Source organism: Micropterus salmoides, unplaced genomic scaffold (genome assembly GCF_014851395.1).
Source record: "Micropterus salmoides isolate LMB-PRFRI ecotype aquatic unplaced genomic scaffold, ASM1485139v1 Ms_hic_scaffold_10, whole genome shotgun sequence".
Lineage (NCBI taxonomy): Eukaryota > Metazoa > Chordata > Actinopteri > Centrarchiformes > Centrarchidae > Micropterus > Micropterus salmoides.
The window spans coordinates 10,652,500-10,673,080 of NW_024040041.1; the positions used below are offsets into that span (position 1 = coordinate 10,652,500).

At 41.4% G+C, this 20,581-nt stretch overlaps 3 protein-coding genes across 4 annotated transcripts; all 3 read left to right on the plus strand.

Moving 5' to 3' along the window:
* The first annotated feature begins 369 nt into the window (after positions 1-369).
* LOC119885590 lies at positions 370-4,762 on the plus strand. 2 transcript variants are annotated; one of them, XM_038695681.1, is made up of 4 exons: positions 370-876; positions 1,019-1,087; positions 2,698-2,990; positions 3,680-4,762. In XM_038695681.1, the coding sequence occupies exons 1-4, from the start codon at positions 654-656 to the stop codon at positions 4,559-4,561; spliced, it is 1,467 nt and encodes a 488-aa protein (XP_038551609.1). In that variant the 5' UTR covers positions 370-653; the 3' UTR covers positions 4,562-4,762. The 2 variants fall into 2 exon arrangements, with proteins under 2 accessions (XP_038551609.1, XP_038551619.1); XM_038695691.1 differs by lacking the exon at positions 370-876 and adding an exon at positions 1,996-2,152.
* A 1,205-nt stretch (positions 4,763-5,967) lies between these two features.
* Positions 5,968-12,685, plus strand: LOC119885597 (GTPase IMAP family member 7-like). Its single transcript, XM_038695702.1, has 3 exons — positions 5,968-6,162; positions 8,965-9,843; positions 12,493-12,685. Exons 1-3 carry the CDS (start codon positions 6,114-6,116, stop codon positions 12,537-12,539), a joined length of 975 nt encoding a protein of 324 aa, XP_038551630.1. The 5' UTR covers positions 5,968-6,113; the 3' UTR covers positions 12,540-12,685.
* Positions 12,539-13,713, plus strand: LOC119917344 (GTPase IMAP family member 9-like). Its single transcript, XM_038737639.1, has 2 exons — positions 12,539-13,267; positions 13,693-13,713. Exons 1-2 carry the CDS (start codon positions 12,539-12,541, stop codon positions 13,711-13,713), a joined length of 750 nt encoding a protein of 249 aa, XP_038593567.1.
* The last annotated feature ends 6,868 nt before the right edge of the window (positions 13,714-20,581 follow it).

A 20,581-nucleotide genomic window follows, 5' to 3' on the forward strand; every position in this document is an offset into this window, starting at 1 on the left:
AGTTATTATTTGAGCTACATCCATATAGCCTACAGTATTATGCTGGTGGGAAATGCTGTAAAGAAGCAAGAATATACAGCAGTTTACTTTATATTTCAGATTTAAATGAAAGGTTTGACTCTTCCTTTCTCTTCCACTGTGACTGATAAACAGCAGGAACATTAACATTTCAGTTATAGTGAGAAGGAGAAAGACTAAATAATGAGAGTCAGAAACATACAGATTAAATCCTGATAATATTAATAATAATAATTAATTTTGAAGCCCTATTGTTCAGTAAACATGTAGCCTACTGCCTGTGCGGTCAGCTGACGTCACTGTCACGGTTGCCAGCAGCAAATCTGTGCTGAGAGCTGCGCAGCCGCCCTGCGCATCCGTCGGCCGAGGTGGACAGCGCAGCCATTTCTCTGCCCCTCACGAAAAACATTCAGAGGGAGGTGGCGTTTGTCCATCACGCACATAACTGACCTGATGTGCGGGAGTCATGACTTTGGCGGCACGTACCCACGGCTGAACTGATCGCCGAATGAGATCCGCGATCTCCAAACTTTCTCCCAATTTAAGCCTGCGCAGACAAAACAGGCTCGCGCTCTCTGTCTCTCGCTCTCTCTCTCCGTTTCGGATGACACAGAAAAACTGTTTGTGTGTCAGCCATGGAGGGAAACCTTCAAGGAGGCAGCAGCGACGTCGCAATAATGCACGTGAAAACTGAAGCGGTCGATGAGAATACATCTGCGCTGGTTTTGGGCAGTCAGGAGTCGCCTGCGCCCTGCGGAGATACCGCATGCAGAGGAGGAGGAGGAGTGGATCAGACTGCAGAGGAGCTGGCTGACACACAGCTGCAAGCAGCCACGACAACCACTCCTGTACTGCTGTGTGAGTGCAGATTTGGGGTTTCTTTATAGTGCAAAATAAAATGAATGTAGCATTCGTGGGTTAATTTCCTATTTTAAATTGCCAACATAAAAATATTTCTCCATCATGTGGAAAATGTGCCTTTTGTGTGTCTCACCATCAGATCCTGTGAGTACAGACCGCTTCTTCACCACATCAGGGGATGCAAAAACTTACCTGAAGATAGCTCCAGGTGAGTGCGTCACTGTGAGAGGATCTTACTTATATACTATTGTGATTGTTGTTGGTGTGAGCTCTTATAACAGCTTCTATCATCAGAGTTAAATAAATCACAACATAGGCTACTCCATACACCAAGCACACCTGATTGACAGGTGCACAGGAGATTGAGGTCTTCTGTGTAAGAAATTAACTGTCACACGTGATCTCTGTTGTGTTAACAAACTTATTAGTGCAGAGTCTGTGGACAGACTTTGCAGTGAAAAAATTCTGCATGTACCTTAATTAGATCTCAAGCCCTTAAAGAAGGTTTCTCAACCTTTGCTGATGTGAATCTGCTGTTAGATCCCAAAAATAGCCTATCTTGTATTGCTTTGATAAAAACGCTTTGCAATGTGCAAATGCAAATGTGTCATCAGAGCTTTTATAAAAAGTAACAAGGTATAGCCTATATAAAGACAAAAACACCAAAACAGCTTACAAAGACTGAGAAAACAAAAGTAACACAAACATAAAATAATAAAATAAAAAAAAATAACAAACCCACCAGTCAGCTAAGAGTAAACCGGGTCCACAATAGGCACTATCAGTCAGGAAAGCAGTATATCACCCATGCCAGATAAAATTTACATAGAAAAGGTGCTCTATTTCTGGCCTATTTCATGTTAAAGCCCTTAAAAACGCAAACTCACCGATTAATTAATTTTTTGGTCTAATTATTTGATTAATTGCTGCAGCACTAATTATTTATAGTCAGAAGCTGGTTGGGAAAATACGTGTTCAGGGGCTTTAAATCAATATAGGCTAGCTCTCTTAAGCTGACGATAGACGGGGCAACTTTTTGAGCAATGTTGCCGAGCAGTATTTCTCAGTCACTTTCCCACAGAGAATGGGCAATGCATTTCTATCTCCACACTTTAGATCTGTCGTGGGCAATTTTTGAGACCATCCAATCAGAATGCTAGCAGACAATTACGTGACAGGCTTGGCGATTTCAGAAAAAAATCAAACAAGATGGCGGCACCCCAACGCCAGTGGAGTGAAGAAAAGGAGCGTCAACTTATATCTTTTTACGCCGGTAAGTTGTCATTTGTCTGTGTTTGAAATCACTGATCCCTCTCGTTTTGTATAAGGAGCTGCAAAGTCCGGCTATGGTTTGAACGGAGAGCGGCGGGGCGGGGCGGGGATGGCGGGGCGGGGCTTACGGTAGTTACCTTTACTCCCACACCGTGGGACACACGCAGGCCTAAATCAGTTGTGTGCTTTACGTGATATTTACTTAAGTAGGCTAAAAGAACTGTTGAAGCCAACATAATAGCCTATATTTATACAGTCCCGCACTCCCGCGATACACAAGTTTCAATGTCGATCTCTGCCGTGTCCGTCTCCCTGGCAATAGATTTGCGCCTCTGATCGGTTGTTGCCAACTGTCTGTTGCCCTAATTAGTTGCCCTGTGTCTCACCTGGTTGCCCATTGACGGCAAAATTGCCCAGCAACGTTGCACTAAAAGTTTCCCCGTGTATCATCAGCTTTACAGATCTCCTCCATACCCATCTACATGTGAAGCGACCCCACTTAGGCCTATTTTACTTTAAATCACAGTGAGCTGTGTCCTCCCCCAGCTTCAGCGATGCCACCTGCTCCTTCAGAGAAGACGCTTCCCTCTGGCTCCGATTTCTCCTCCAAAGCTGTGTTGTGTCTGATCGAGGCCGTTGGGCGCCGCTGGGGCCTGTACGAGACTCGGGAACGCTCACAGCTCTTCCAGAGTGTCCAGGAGGAGATGGCCTCCAAGGGCCACGTGCTTCCTGTCGAAAAGATCCGCCGAAAGTGGAACAACCTCATTGTCACATACAAGAGGGTTAAAGACCGCAGCCGGGAGACAGGACACGCTAAAACGTCCTGGGAGTTCTTTGATGTAAGTCTAACAGTAGGAAAATAAGTATTTCCTTCCTGCACTCTAAAGGGAAAAAACATCACTCATCACTTATTTTATATTATTACTATATAGGCCTACTTCCCCCTCGACCCTGTACGCAGGAAAAGCGGTTGACGATGGATGGAAGGACTATGTACTTCTTTCTACTCCCATTTCATGTCTCCATTCCCTTTTGTCAAAAGTGTCATAAATAAATAAATAAATATATACAGACTTACAGACTGTGTTTACAGCTCTAGATATATGTGAATGTCTCTGAGCATCTCCAGAAATATTTCACCTGAAATGTAATTGACTATTTGTTAAACCCTGCCCTCGAACAGCAAATGCCCAGTCATAGCATACTGAATCAGTGTACGCAGTGCTATAGTAAGAGCATTTTTTTATTGTTAAAACATGGGTTATAGTGCTTTTTAAAGGGTTTATGGTATGTGCAATTTCCCTCTGTGGAAAATCAGTATACTCTAGTTTCAAAAGCCCGGTCCTTGGCCAGTTAACAGCAGTAAGCAGCATATGGAGCCAAGTGTATGAATGGACTGACATCTGAATGGGTCTGTTCTTAGTGCTGAGAGACCAACTGATGATCACCTGATCTGGGTGCCACAAGTAACCTGGGCTGTTTTATTTCTCAATTTTCTCTCTTTGTGTCATGTCTTTTCTCACTCTAGTTGATGGACGCCACACTGTGTGACACTGTTGGAACTCAGATCACCAGCAACAAAAGAAACAAAGGCGGCAACACTGGTTCTACGCTGCCTGGTCCTTTGGCTAAGATCGCTGCAAAACCACAGGTTCCACAGCCCACCACCATCATCCGCCCTAAGGGGGACTTTGCTTCGACTGGTGCTGTGGAGTCAGCGGGTCAGGGGGTCATCAGCAGTCAAATCATCGGTAGCACTGCTGCCATCACCTCAATGACCACAGCGACCGTTAGCCCAACAAATGCTCCAGAGCTCAAGCCCCTGATCGTCCTCAACAGTGACATTGTTACAGCCGGTATTCATCCAGCCACTATCGTGCCATCTTCATCTTTTATCTCCTCGCCTTGTTTTACAGAGACAGCTTCCACATCCCCTTCCCTTGACTCGCCTAGTAACACAGAATTCAACACATCACGCTACGTAAGCCGAAAAGCTCCATTATTCTCATCAGGTGTCATACCCTTTCGCCTCAGCAATGCGCCACTTAGCAACAGTCAGAATCTCCTCGGCATCTCCTCCTCTTTCCCCCCTACTTCCTCCTCTCTCGCTTCTTCCATTTCCACCTCATTATCTGCAACAGCCATGTCGGGAACTGAAGGACAGACCCAGAAAGGAAACGAGGAGCAAACGAGCACCGCTTTGTTTCCGGAGGTTCTTAAGCGACAGGAGGAGCAAGCCCACCTGGATCGGGTGGCTCGCCGCAGGGTGGAAGCCAGAGAGAAGAGGCGCGAGAGGAGGGAGGTACGGATGGCGGAGTCCCTCGGCAGGATAGCCACAGCCCTGGAGCTGCTCTCCTCCAAACAGGACACAGTCATTGCCCTCCTGCAGAGACTGGCTGATCGGAAGTGATGCAGGGGCTGCATGTAGCGGCCCAGCCGGAGCTCCATAGTGCTGCTGAAAAGGGTTTTACCTCCCTGAATGTCATGTAAATAAACATTTATAAATTCCCATGAACCGCTCACTTTTCTAAATGAAGCTTAAGTGAAATAATAATATGCATTACAGTTTACTGCACTAACTTTCAATAAAATCATTCTCCTTGAACCTTCAGTTAATAAGATTTTCTCTGAGTAACACAAATGATATATTTTGTGACATCTCATTGCTGCTGTTTAGGGCATACAGTGATTGTTGTTAAAGAATCATTACCATGTTCACCAATCATTTACAGTAAAGACTATGTTAGCTCTAACATCTCATAATGAAGTGAGTAGGAATGATTGACAATGTTGCAGGACCTTTTCATACAGTGCCTTACACTGTGTAAATGTGCTTATCTTTTTAAAGGAAAGGTTCACATTATTTCAGGTCTGTCTTTACTGCCAGTACTGACATGCCCATATGTACATTTGAACAGCTTTTGGTTGATATAATAATTCCTCCTCTCCTTACTGGCCACAAATTAGAACCCCCCTTAATGTATGGGGGATGAAGCTATGCAGGAGCTAGTATGAGGCTTTAGCAGTCTTTGTTTGAAAAGTGAAGCGGATGAAGTTACAATGTTTTTAGTACAAAATCCCTCCCAAAATATTTGAAGATATACACTTCATTTGTGTGACACTGCCTTCTGAAGCCTCACATTAGCTTCAGCTGAACTCTTTTATGCATTTTCGCACACAAAACAAGGACTTTGGATTTTTGGCCTCATCACTTAAATATGAATGGGATCTCTTCACGGCCAGCATGGACATGAGGAACAATTACAGTAACCAATTTGCATATAGCCATGTGAGTATTGTTTGAAGATAGACTTGTAAAAAGAAGTGAACCGTGTTGATCCTTTAAGACAAAAGCTGTTGACACATGCGGTAGATACTGAACCCACTGTGGATCTCAGAGTTGGTTTAATGTAACTCTATCAAGAATTCTTCAAAATCAATAACTGGATTGGCCACTAGATGGCGCTTCTAATCTACTACTTGGTTTATGGTCAGTTGAAGTTTTACATAGTAGTGCAATGACATACATCTCAAATAGTTTCCTTGCTTTTCATTGCCCATGTGGCCCTTAGTGTTCTTAAAAGCACGGTCCGATTTATATATAAAGAATTAATTTCACTGCATTCAATGACGTCATCCACCAAGTTAATAATCTCCATATATATAATATCATGACACAGTAAAATACAGTATGTGACTTTCATGTCACAACCAATACAAAAGAATGGTTTGGTTGTTACGTTTTACCACCTTTAAAACTTTAAAATTATTGAATAAGTGTCCTGTCCTATATTTCCGCATACTTTAAGTTTCATTTGCCACGACAGCATCAGGAAATAAGCTCGGGAGAGGACCGATCTGACCAAATAAGAAACTTCACCAAGACCTGTCAGACGTGGCCTTCTGCACAGAAACACCATCGATATTAAACAGACAAGGTGGTCGCTGGGTCTGTTTCTGCTATGATCCCTGACAGCATGCCCGGTGCCGAGCAAGAGGATCCAGTGGAACGTAATTATGAAAAACTATTTTAGTTTGTTCTTTCTTTGTTGCTGCTCATGTCGACAAAAGCTTAAATTATTTAAAATAGCGGAAAACTGAGTGGTGATTTAGCAGCGGTCAAGCCAGCCCCGGGTTTAGTTTGCGGTGCGTGTATTTTCTTGTCACAGCAGATTTTTATTTTTTTTTTAAAGGTGAGCTGAGCTTCTGGTGAACACAATTTAACATTCAATCGGTGTGGCAGAAATGAAACTGAAATGAAATAAATTATTAAGACTACACCAGTATCTAAAAATTTTGAAATACTAACTTATCAATAAAAATGATATTAAAAAACAACATTGCCTACAAACCTAAACTTTGAAATCAAAAGATGTGTTGTTTCAGTTCTGTCAATGATGATTCAGACTTAAACAAATAAACTAATATGAATATTCTGATGTTGAATTTCAAAATAAAAGCCCTCCAACATTCCAGGCTAAAGCTATATTTTTTTTAAACCTCCCTTTGTATAATTTCTAAATTAAAGCCCTCGAAGATGTAAAGGTGTATTCTAACTCGATTGAGGCTGAACTGGAAAAAATCTCCTGTTTCCACTATCTCATTTCACTTCACAGTGAAAGCAGATTAACTCAGATTGACTATTATCAGAGCAATATGATGTAGTATTTCAAAATTAAAACCCTATAAAATGTCTTATATTTTCACTGAATACCACCTGAATTTTTCCACACTTCGCAGTTACAGCAGACCACCTTCTTTAATTGCTGCTTTCTTTCTTTTAACTGGATACGTTTTTTTTACGGTAATTGTTTGATATGTTAATGATGTGTGCTGCTACCTTCTTGGCACTTGTTTTCAACCTGGGTCTGCTAGGCCTGTAAGGCAGATCTGGAGGGAAACAATCATTACTGAACATGACCACAGTTACTATGTGTCATCCCTTAGATATAGATCTAACAAGCTCTGTAGTGAGCTGAGGAAACACTGTAATCATTTAAAAAAAACTCATCACTGAGTCCTCATCAGACTGTTTCCCCTGTGCAGGTAGAAGCCATATCAACACAACACATACAGGTGCTGGTCATATAATTAGAATATCATCAAAAAGTTGATTTATTTCAGTAATTCCATTCAAAAAGTGAAATTTGTATAATGTATACATTCATTCCACACAGACTGATATATTTCAAGTGTTCATTCCTTTTAATTTTGATGATTATAACTGACAACTAATGAAACCCCAAAATCAGTATCTCAGAAAATTAGAATATTGTGAAAAGGTTCAATATTGAAGACACCTGGTGCCACACTCTAATCAGCTAATTAACTAAAAACACCTGCAAAGGCCTTTAAATGGTCTCTCAGTCTAGTTCTGTAGGCTACACAATCAGTGCTTCAAGAACCACCACGCACAGACGTATGCAAGACATGGGTTTCAGCTGTTGCATTCCTTGTGTCAAGCCACTCTTGAACAAGACACAGCGTCAGAAGCGTCTCGCCTGGGCTAAAGACAAAAAGGACTGGACTGCTGCTGACTGGTCCAAAGTTATGTTCTCTGATGAAAGTAAATTTTGCATTTCCTTTGGAAATCAAGGTCCCAGAGTCTGGAGGAAGAGGAGAGGCACAGAATCCACGTTGCTTGAAGTCGAGTGTAAAGTTTCCACAGTCAGTGATGGTTTGGGGTGCCATGTCATCTGCTGGTGTTGGTCCACTGTGTTTTCTGAGGTCCAAGGTCAAAGCAGCCGTCTACCAGGAAGTTTTAGAGCACTTCATGCTTCCTGCTGCTGACCAACTTTATGAAGATGCAGATTTCATTTTCCAACAGGACTTGGCACCTGCACACAGTGCCAAAGCTACCAGTACCTGGTTTAAGGACCCTGTTCTTAATTGGCCAGCAAACTCGCCTGACCTTAACCCTATAGAAAATCTATGGGATATTGTGAAGAGGAAGATGCGATACGCCAGACCCAACAATGCAGAAGAGCTGAAGGCCACTATCAGAGCAACCTGGGCTCTCATAACACCTGAGCAGTGCCACAGACTGATCGACTCCATGCCACGCCGCATTGCTGCAGTAATTCAGGCAAAAGGAGCCCCAACTAAATATTGAGTGCTGTACATGCTCATACTTTTCATGTTCATACTTTTCAGTTGGCCAACATTTATAAAAATCCTTAAGTAATATACTAATTTTCGGAGATACTGAATTTGGGATTGTCACCAGTTGTCAGTTTTAATCATCATGATTAAATTAAATAAACATTTGAAATATATCAGTCTGTGTGTAATGAATGAATATAATATCCAAGTTTCACTTTTTGAATGGAATTACTGAAATAAATCAACTTTTTGATGATATTCTAATTATATGACCAGCACCTGTAAACAAAAACGAAATCAAGAGTCTTAAATGGCACATCAGAACTACACCTACTAGAGCTAAACGGATCTATCAGTGTATGTCGGCCGATAGGTAACATGAAATTGAAATGAAATTACTAGGCTTGAGGTCATTTAGAAAAGCGTCAAACATTTTGCTCTTGGTCAAAAATAAAAGGGGAAAAATAAATCTATGGCATTCGTATTTAAAAAATTATTTTTGTTATTTGTTTATGTTTTTAAAAATTACTACCAGCCAATGTATCAGATTTTTAAAAAAGCTAAATATGGAATTCAGTATCAACTTCAAATCTCCAGGGCTATAATATTGATGATCAAATATGAGAAATAAAAATAATTGTGGTCAAATTTAGAACAGAACAGAAAAAAAAGATTGTGTAGTAAAACATTTCCTATTTTTTTAATTCACAGAGCCGTTGAGGATCATGTTTCTTGGAAAGAGTGGGGTGGGCAAGAGCTCGAGTGGAAACACCATCTTCGGGCGACATGTGTTCAGTTCAGAAATGACGCTGGCTAGAGTCACCAGACACTGTGAAAAGGAGGTTGGGACGGTCAAGGATGTGCCGGTCGATATAACTGGGAAAGTCAAGGATGTGCCTGTCGCCGTGATCGACACACCCGGCTTTTTTGAGACTGACCGTAACAAGGAGGAAATTGAGCGAGAGATTCTGAAGTGTGTCAGACTCCAAGAACCAGGACCTCACGCCTTCGTGTATGTTATCTCTGTCGGAAGGATGACTCAGGAAGATCAAAATACCAACGCAGTGATCGAAGCAAAGTTTGGCCCGAGAGTGTGGGACTACACCATCGTCCTGTTCACCCATGGGGATCGTTTGGAGGGAAAAACAATAAATAATATCATCACTGTCAGTGACGACAACCTCCGCAACTTCATCCGCAAGTGCAGCGGCGGGTTCCACGTCTTCAACAACAAGGACCCGGAGGACCAGGTCCAGGTGACCAGCTTCATAGCAAAGATCCAGACCCTGGTGGCCCTGAATGGAGGGGGCCATTACCACACAGCCCTGTATCCTGAAGAGGAGAGGAAGATTAGGAAGAGACAGGAGAGCATCCTGGCAGAGAGAGATAAGGAGATCAGCAGCAAGGAGAGAGCGCTGCAGGAGCGTCACCAGGGAGAAGAGCTGGAGGAGAAGAAGAAGGAGCTGTGGAGGAAAGAGGAGTTCAACTCAAGACTGGCTGCAGAGAAGGAGATCAGGAGGTTCTCGAACATGTGGAATATTTTTAGATACATCCTAATCCTGGGAGGCATAGCACTGGCACTGATACCAGGTTTGTGGCCTCTAGTGGTAATCATCTATAGGACCCGAACATGGTAATAAATGGCAGCCTTACCATGCTTGGAAACTCACAAAACTTTGCACAAAATTCAAACGCGGTGAAAATGTATGTGTCATATGGTTGTCATACATGGGCGTGGCAAAATGGCTTGTTAGTGCCCCCTTAAGTGTAATTTATAGGCATACTTCTGCGTCAAATCTACGGCGTAGCCTCTGCGTAGCCCTGTCACCTACTCCATCACCTAGGCCGTTGCCTGACCTCCTCAAAAATGTAACTACACGTCGAAGCGACGCAGACCGTAAGCACTGTAAATGGTCGGCTGGGTAGCCTCGCAATGCCTCCGAGCCGACAGGAAGTGCCCAGTGCTTTGAAGTAACTTTTACTAGCAGCCAAAACATTGGCTGTAACACGGTGGATCAATATATTTGACAGTCACAACTCGAGCGAAATGACTCGTTTCACTATCAGAATGTGATCCATTCGGTCGATGGGGGTGTAATTGCAGAATGACGGAGACACCGACGCACAAGTATAAATGCATGGCTACGTGCGTCACCTACGGCGTAGATACGCACGTATCCTACGCAGGAGTATAAATCAAGCATTACATAGTGATGTTTTCAGATAAGGTGGGCTGGTGTGGTAATGACAGAGACACCATTCACCCTATTACAAGTCAGTTTTTAAAGTTGTTATTTTAAGATAAAAAAGTCTACATAATGTTGCTTTATCACATTTGTATCTACACTGGTCCCATGTAATAATGACCACGCATCATACAGATGTCTTTTGAAGATTTATTTTATCTCACTCTCCTTCCTTGGCAGACACCGTGAAAACTACAAGAAAATAAAAGACATAAAGCTTAGAACATTCCTTTTAAGGCTTGCCAAGCTAGTGTCCATTGATAAACAGGCCCAAACACTTTAGCACAAGCGAAATGCAATGAAATCATATATTACCAAACAAAAAGTATTGTCCATGTAAAGCCAACCAACAAGTACCATACACAAAAGTTAACAAATGAAAGGCAATTACCGTGTGCGCCTCTTGAACGAAGTACAGAATACGATTATTTTGGAGCTGTTTGTTGTTCCTCCGCATGTTCTGCTCTGCTTCCACATTGTCTCTTACCCATAATGCCATGGTTGTGCCCTTATCTTAACTCTGGTCATGTGACCCATTTCCCATTACTCTCTGTTGTTAGTTGAAATAAACCTTACATAAAAGTACAACATCCATCCACAACCATCCTCCAACATTATTTAAAATTACACATTTTAAGACACATTTTTGTGAATGTTACCCTTTTTAACATCTTACTTCACGTTTTACCTATTTTTAAATGGCTGTATGAACTCAACTTTTGATGAACTTACACATACAAATATACAAAATAAACATTTCAATTAAACATGTCCTTGAGACAGTTACAACATTGACGATGGTTTGTTTTTGTTTAACGGCACGTCCTCCGTGGTGTGCAGTTCGCCATGAAACAGGAAAGTATTGTACCTTTACTGCTCAAATCTCAACCAGCTGTCACGTGTTTGATAAGAGTCCCGCCCTGAAGATGTCTACATGTCGATATTCACTTATAGTCAAAGCACCACCTACTGTCAACAGGAAGTGGTCCTTGAACGAATCAGCCGTCGTGCCACATTTGACCGAGATGCACTTTGTGGCACATGCATTATCCCAAGAAATACAAAAAAGGCTCTTGGGCGTCAATGGCCGTGTCAATGGTGTGGCGTCAAAATTCTATGATTGGCCATGAAAAAGGAAGTTGTTATAACTTATGTGTACATGCTCAAATCTCCACCAAAGTTTTACATGTTGGATAACAGTCCTACATGCTAATATTCCCTCCAAATCATTGCCACCTACTGGAAACAGTATCTAAGCCCTGTATTATTTTCATCATTTGATTTACATAAAATTTTCACAGTGGTCCACACTTTACATACAAGGACATACCGTATCATTTGTGGGCCACATAGGGGACACACAATGTGACGTTTAAGTCCTTCACGAGTCGTCCAAAGTACATGATTATTCAGAGCTGCATCGACCACCTCCGGCAACTGCCATGGCCGCAACAATCCCCCGATTAATTATTAAATGCATCCCCTCAAACTTATGTTGATTAATGTAGAAAGGGGGAGCAACAGAAAGCTGCAGCATATGTACAATAGTATTAATGGGAGTACTCTTTAATACTTGTGTTCACAGATTCCAATGGTACATAATCAGCATAACTATAATACCTGCAGTGTGCTTCATGGAAAGTGACACGAGTAAATGTTTCTAGAAGGTCTTTTTTTCTCACCGGTGCCATGCTGTGGAAGTGCTGTCATTGCACACCCAGATGTTAAAAATGAGAGGGGCTTATAAAAGTTATGTCAGCACTTTTTTATAGAATAGGGTCGCAGAATAATCAAATTTTAATGATATTTTTATTTAAGCCATCAAATTGTGCCTGTTTTGATGTTGGTGTTACTTATTTAATTTCTGGTGGTTTTAATTTGGATTTCATGATTTTCTTATTTAGTTTTGTTTTACTGTATGTCATACCATACATTTGAATTATGAATACATAGAGCGTTGAGATTTAGAGAATTGTTTGTTCCTGTTTTTCAGTCCTCTGTCCTGAGACTACCACAATAATGAGGAGCTCAGGATTGTGATGGTGGGGAAGACTGGTGTTGGGAAAAGCGCCACAGGAAACACCATTCTGGGAAACCAGAGCTTTAAATCAGACGTATCAGCTGAATCTTTGACAACACACTGTGCTAAGGCCTTTGGTGAGGTTGATGGACAAAAGGTTGCTGTTATCGACACTCCAGGTCTGTTTGACACCAGGATTGATGAAGAGAAAACAATTAAAGATATTGCTCAGAGCATTTCTTATTCTTCTCCTGGACCCCATGTCTTCCTTGTCGTCATCAGACTGGGCAGATTCACAGAAGAAGAACAGAAGACAGTGCAGACGATTCAAGAAATCTTTGGAGAGGGAGCAGACAAATACAGCATGGTTCTCTTTACCCATGGCGATCTGCTCAAAGGGAAACCTATTGAGGAGTTCCTGCTGGGCAGCAAAGAACTGCAGGAACTTGTGGCCAAATGTTACGGCCAGTACCATGTCTTCAATAATGACATGAAGGATCGTACTCAGGTCAGGCAGCTGCTCACCAATATCAGAAATATAACAGAGAAGAACGGTGGAAGCTATTACACCACTGAAATGTTCCAGAAAGCAGAAAAGGCCATAGAAGAGAGGAAACAACAAATCCTCAAAGAGAAAGAAGAGCAAATACGCAAAGAGGAGGAGGAAATAAACAAGAAATTAAGCGAAAAGTTTGAGAAACTAATGATAGAGGTGAAAGCTGCCAGTGAGAGGGAGAAATTAAGGGAAGTTCGTGAAAGAGAAATTGAGGCGGAAAAAAAAAAACTCAAAGAAAGGCATGCCCGAGAGGCTAGAATGGAAGCTGAGAACAGCACTCCAATATACGACCTGTTAACTTCTGTAATTAATGGTATTAAAAAAGTAGTGGATCTTTTCTTGAATTAAACTCTTTGATTTTGTGATACTGGGCTGCAGCAGATTAACTAGCTGCTGTGACTTCATGATATTTACATTCCAGTTTTTGGTTTTCTCAGTGGGCCTGATTTGTAATAATAGCAGTTACTTAGTGCATTCTTTATTACATATTTGCATTTAATCTTGAATTCTGGATATTGGATTTAATGGATTTCTACATCTGTTATTGATACTTCCATAGTTGCACTATTTGATATATCATATGCCTTTTATATTTTTGCACTCTTTTTTTTTTTCAGGCAACAGCTGCACAACAATAATCCCCAAGATAAAATTACTCTTATCGCTTATCTTATTTTGTAATAGTAAGTCTGACAAGAAGTGTAACTGGAAAAAGATCATTATGTGGCCTACTGGAAATTTGAAAGATGTCATTGTTTTAGTTTTAAATTGTATATCATTTCTGTTTTCATTGTTTGACTTGATTTTCTTGATAATGATTTACCTAATAAAAGTTTTGTTTTGTTTTGTTTTGTTTGATGTCACTTCATGACAAATAAACCAAACGAATGTCACAGGTGTTAATTGTAATGGCAGAAAATTATTTCCTCTTATATTTAATCGTTTATTATTACTATTATTCTTTATGTCATATACTGTACCCTCCAAAAGTATTGGAACAGGAAGGCAAATTCCTTTGTTGTTTACTGAAGACATTTGGGTTTAAGATCAGATGAGTATGAGACAAGAGTTCAGAATTTCAGCTCGCATTTCCTGGTATTCACATCTAGATGTGTTAAACAACTTAGGACATATCACCGTTTGTATTAGACCACAGCATTCTTAGGTAACCCAGAATGTTATACAGGGGACTGTGTAAATGATTATGCATCCCTCCGCTCTGGGCTAGACGCGTCGAAGCTGCCCTAGGCGGCTTATAGTACTTTTCTCTTTATTCTCTTTTATTAACAAATTCTTCAAAGACAAGGGTTGGTTGTTACTCCATTATTTGCTTAATCCCTCACCAGTAATATACAATTTCCAAAACATTAATAATTGTGTGTGATGATTGATAAATGTTTAGTAATAGTGCCACAGATTGCCAAGAAAATGTTGATAATAAAACTGATAAATATAGTATATAGTAATTCTTTATTGACTCCATTCAGAGTTTGAGTCAATAAAGGGAACTTCTTGTGCAGTTTAATGTACCTGGAGTGTCAGAACGAACCAGGTGTTCTACAGGCTCCCCAACTGACTTCAAATTGTACAATGAAAAGACACTGTTGATGAAAGGTTGTACAGAATGTCAGTTTGTATATCTGTGAATCACAATGTTTGTATTGGTCTCTGCCTGGGGTTATTAATTAACTTTCAGCTTTTGGGTATAAGCAAGTTAGGGGCGTTGTGCTACACAAAAATTACACAACGTTGGCAAGCAAATTAACATTTTCTTATTCACGTGTACCAGGGACTATTAGGCATATTTACATACCGCAACAACAGACACACTTTATGTAACTGGCCACTGGCGAATCCAAAGAAGGTTAAAGTCAAGGGCAACTGGACTTGGTTGAAGATACTAGAAGACGTTTCGTCTCTCATCCAAGAGACTTCTTCAGTTCTGACTGACTGGTAGGGAAACTCAGCTTTTTAACCTATGTGGAGTCGTTTGCCAGGACTGTCGATACCGCTGGTTCGCTAATGCTCCTGGCTGTTTCCTGAGGCCAAGTCGGAATGACCATCGTTGGCATCTTTCCTTGAGGCCAAGAGGTTACATTTGTGAAGTTTCCTGGGAAGTGATGAAAGGACAGAATTGTAAGTGGGGGATAAGTGGTGGCGTAGGCCAGCTCCTCTGTTCAGCAACAACTTCTCAACCCGGGTGTAGATGGCTTCCTTGACACCACTATGACCTAGATGACTGAGAACCTTCCAGACATACGGCCCGAAGCAACCTCCATGTCACCCAGCACATAATCTAATATACACTGCTCAAAAAAATAAAGGGAACACTAAAATAACACATCCTAGATCTGAATGAATGAAATAATCTCATTAAATACTCCTTTCTTTACATAGTTGAAAGTGCTGACAACAAAATCACACAAAAAGTATCTATGGAAATCAAATTTATCAACCCATGGAGGTCTGGATTTGGAGTCACACTCAAAATCAATGTGGAAAACCACACTACAGGCCGATCCAACTTTGATGTAATGTCCTTAAAACAAGGCAAAATGAGGCTCAGTAGTGTTTGTGGCCTCCACGTGCCTGTTTGACCTCCCTATAACGCCTGGGCTCCTGATGAGGTGGCGGATGGTCTCCTGAGGGATCTCCTCCCAGACCTGGACTAAAGCATCCGCCAACTCCTGGACAGTCTGTGGTGCAACGTGGCGTTGGTGGATGGAGTGAGCCATGATGTCCCAGATGTGCTCAATTGGATTCAGGTCTGGTGAATAGCATCAATGCCTTCCTCTTGCAGGAACTGCTGACACACTCCAGCCACATGAGGTCTAGCATTGTCTTGCATTAGGAGGAACCCAGGGCCAACCGCACCAGCATATGGTCTCGCAAGGGGTCTGAGGATCTCATCTCGGTACCTAATGGCAGTCAGGCTACCTCTGGCGAGCACATGGAGGGCTGAGCGGCCCCCCAAAGAAATGCCACCCCACACCATTACTGACCCACCGCCAAACCGGTCATGCTGGAGGATGTTGCAGGCAGCAGAACGTTCTCCACGGCGTCTCCAGACTCTGTCACATGTGCTCAATGTGAACTGCTTTCATCTGTGAAGAGCACAGGGCGTCAGTGGCAAATTTGCCAATCTTGGTGTTCTCCGGCAAATGCCAAACGTCCTGCACGGTGTTGGGCTGTAAGCACAACCCCCACCTGTGGACGTCGGGCCCTCATACCACCCTCATGGAGTCTGTTTCTGACTGTTTGAGCAGACACATGCACATTTGTGGCCTGCTGGAGGTCATTTTGCAGGGCTCTGGCAGTGCTCTTCCTTGCACAAAGGCGGAGGTAGCGGTCCTGCTGCTGGGTTGTTGCCCTCCTACGGCCTCCTCCACGTCTCCTGATGTACTGGCCTGTCTCCTGGTAGCGCCTCCATGCTCTGGACATTACGCTGACAGACACAGCAAACCTTCTTGCCACAGCTCGCATTGATGTGCCATCCTGGATAAGCAGCACTACCTGAGCCACTTGTGTGGGTTGTAGACTCCGTCTCATGCTACCACTAGAGTGAAAGCACCGCCAGCATTCAAAAGTGACCAAAACATCAGCCAGGAAGCATAGGAACTGAGAAGTGGTCTGTGGTCACCACCTGCAGAACCACTCCTTTACTGGGGGTGTCTTGCTAATTGCCTATAATTTCCGCCTTTTGTCTATACCATTTGGACAGGAGTGTGATTGACTTGGAGTTACACTGTATTGTTAAAGTGTTCCCTTTATTTTTTTGAGCAGTGTATATGACAACAAAAGTAAATTACATGCATAGTGTATGGAAGTATCTAAAGAGTGAGCTATAGCATTTCCTTATCATCTTTCTTGAGTTTCACACGTGCTGTACCGATCACCGCCAATCAAGGCTCAAGACTTCCGACCTGCAACCTCTCCCCTCCTCTGTGTGTCTGCAGGACGCCTCCATACACACATAACTAAGTTACTGAAACAAAAACTGTAAGTTACTGAAACATACTAAAACAATACAATATATACTAAATAAGACGTTTTGAAAGCTTGAACATCGCCTTTGTCTCCTTTGTCCCAGATTGAATGTGCCCCAGCCTTGCCCCCTTAATAAAATTGGTCTAGAACCGCCACTGCCTTAGACTAGACCAGAGGCATAATGTGCCCTCACTCTGACACATTGTATTCTTCAATGTAACTTCCCCTATGGCCAATTAGCAACACTGCTTGACTGGCAGGGTGTGTTCTTGCAAAAATGTGAAGGCCACAGCCTTGGAGCATTAAAGAAGGCTGAGCAAAAACACTGCACCTTAAAGTTCAGTATATCTTTAAAGTTATCAATGATCAATATACATCTTAAACATTATCCTGGTATTTAGTAGTTATCATGCTAGACATATATCATATTCAAACATCATTCTAGTGAGACAAATATCAGCCCAGTTATGAAATAATTAACTAAAAGCTGTGACAACATTCTTTGGACTCAGTCTTGGAGCTGTTTAGCTACAGAATGTTTTGCTTCATCCATGCCTTTATCTCCTCCAGGCAGGTGGTCAGAGTAGATGATAGCAGCAGATTGGGTTGGGTTTATCCTGAGCTAAAGTTGATTGTCATCAGCATAGCAGTTAAGTGAAATTCCATGGCAGCTAATGACACGGCCAAGGAGGAGCTTGTAGTGGATAAATGGGGCTGAGCACTGAGCCTTGACAGACACCACAGTAGATGTTGTGAGTCAGGGATTTAGCCTCTCCCAAGGCAACATATTCAGTTCTCCTGGTGGTTTTGGACAGAGTCAGAGAGACCAATGGTGCAGACGGTGAAAGAAGATGTTGTGGTCCACAGTGTTGAACACTGCAGTCAAGTTCAGGAGGATGAGAAGAGATAGGGAGCCACGTCATCAGCAGGTAATTTGTGACCCTAACCAGAGCTGTTTCTGTGCTGTGACCAGGGCGGAAAACAGGCCGGAAAAGAAGTTGGATAGGACGGAGTGTATGATGTCTACTTTTTTCTGAAACAAGTGATAAAGTTGTTGCACCTCTCCTTTGTGGCTTCTGAATGAGAGTGAGTTTGCGGTTTGAGGATGTAATTTATAGTAAAAAATTGTTGTTGCCAGGGCTATCGTTGATGATCCCCTGTGAGGAATAGCGTGGGACCAGATGTGCAGCCTCTAGCTATTGTCATGGTCATGAATATGGTCCGATCTCTGCATTACATATTATTTACACCATTTAAACATATTTTTAGGGCCTAGAGATGGTTGACAAGTTTACATCCGCAGCAGAAGTCAAAGGCAAAATTTTTTATCTGATATGGGTATTTGGCTTGAGTGTGGCAAGGTGGCTTGATGGCGCCCCTCAAATAATTTCAACAAAGGTGCCCTTACATCTACGTTTCTCCTAGATGTACAACATTTTGGAGGTATGTGTAACACCTCCTGACTTAAAAAAATGAGTTTATTGGTGCCATACCCTACCACAAGAGGAAAGTCAGCCATTTTGAATTTATATTTTCAGGATTCACACTTTAACCACTAGGAGGTTATGCAGTTCAACTTGAACACAATCTGCCTCAAATTCCATATGTCTGATATAATTCCAGGCCTGAAGACACCAATGCTGAGTTACAGTCATAGCACCACTGGCAACAGGAATTTACATGTTATACTTTGACAAACTCCTCCTAGCAGATTAAGATCCATCGCACATCTGGCCAGCTAAATCTAAAGACCTTCATGATGCTATGTTGCAAAGCTTTGAATTTGTATGGAAATGTGTTGCCATGGCAAGATTGACAATATGCATGATTTGCAATGAAACAGGGAGCTGTTATAACTTGTCTATAGCCCACACTGTCCAATACGTAGCAAACGTTTCAGTGTAGTGGACAGTGGACACATGAAGTGATATTTAACTCTTTCATTCAACGTCCAATATTCATGAAAATGTATACATGTCAGACAACACATGTTTTTGCTAAATTTGATCGTCATAACTGTATGATTTTCTGTTGTGGATCTAATCTGAACACACAATATTGTATATGTCTCATTTGAATTGTCTGTCTAAGGACAGATTGTGTTGTATGCTGTATATTAAAGGTTTTTGCGAATTGCAATTTGTAATATTGGGTTATGTTAATAAAATTTACTTCACATGTAGCACCACATACTGGCAACAGGAATTAAAGCTTATAGTTCACATGTGCACAAACCTTCCAACACGTCTTCTTCACAGCCACATATTCCACACAGGAAACATTTTTTTTGCATTCAGGCTTTCTAAAAAAAATTGAACAGATGTATTTTGATTGAAGCATTGTAAGTAATTATTCTTATTCTGGTTATAATTCCTCAAGTCTATAATAGATATTCAATTAATTTAATGAAAAAACATTAACATTTTATTTATTGCTCTATTTTATGTCCTCATTAACTGCTGACGCCTCTTAACCAGCCAGAAGGGACTGTATGTAATCAACAATTGCAGCATCTGATTTATTGATTTATGTTGTAACAAATACAACACAGTATGCTTCTGAAATAAATTGCCTACCCCGGCTTTAATGCATTTCCAATGTTAGTGATGGGAGATGAAGCCCAGAGTATGAGACAGAGCATGGGCAGGAGGAACAATTACAGCAACTAATGTACATCCATGTGAGTAATGTTTTAACATAGGCTTGTGAAAAAAGTGAACCGTGTTGATCATTCAAGGCAAAAGCGGTGGTCCTGTTTGACTCTTACAGTAGATACTGAACCCTCTGAGGATCTCCCAGAGTTTATTTAACGGTAACTCTATCAGGACTTCTTCAAAATCAATAACTGGATTGGCCACTAGATGGCGCTTTTAATCTATTTAATTGGTTTATGGTCAGTTGAAGTTTTACAAAGTAGTGCAATGACATTCATCTAAGAGTTTCCTATTTTTTCACGGCCTTTTGTGTTTTTAAAGGTAATTCCAGTGTCAGCTTAATATATAATGAATTAATTTCACTGCAATGAATGAAGTCATCCACCAAGTTAGAAATCTCTACATATTATCATGACACACACGACACAGTGAGATACAGATACTGTATGTGACTTTCATTTGGATTCCACCAATAACAACCAGTAGGCTACATATGAATAGTTTAATTTTTACCATGACGCATGTTTTTTATACTTTAAATGAATACTGTTTCAAATATAGACGTTTTTATGTCCATGATGTTGCACTTTTATGCAATTATTTTCTTTCAGAACATTTTTCAGACCTTTTGATGATTCTTCAGTAGCTGATATAGTTAAAGTCATCTCTAACTCTCTCTCCTGTAGTAGAGCACAACAGCAGCCGGAGGGAAAGAGAAAGTGCAGCAGCAGTATGACAGAGTCCGGGGGAAGAAAAATAAAAAAGTGTTTGCTGTTCTCACTTCATTTTTCAAATAAAACAAAATTTATTAGATAAGGGTGGAGCGGAAGAAACATAACGATAGAGCCTACATTCATATTGTTTG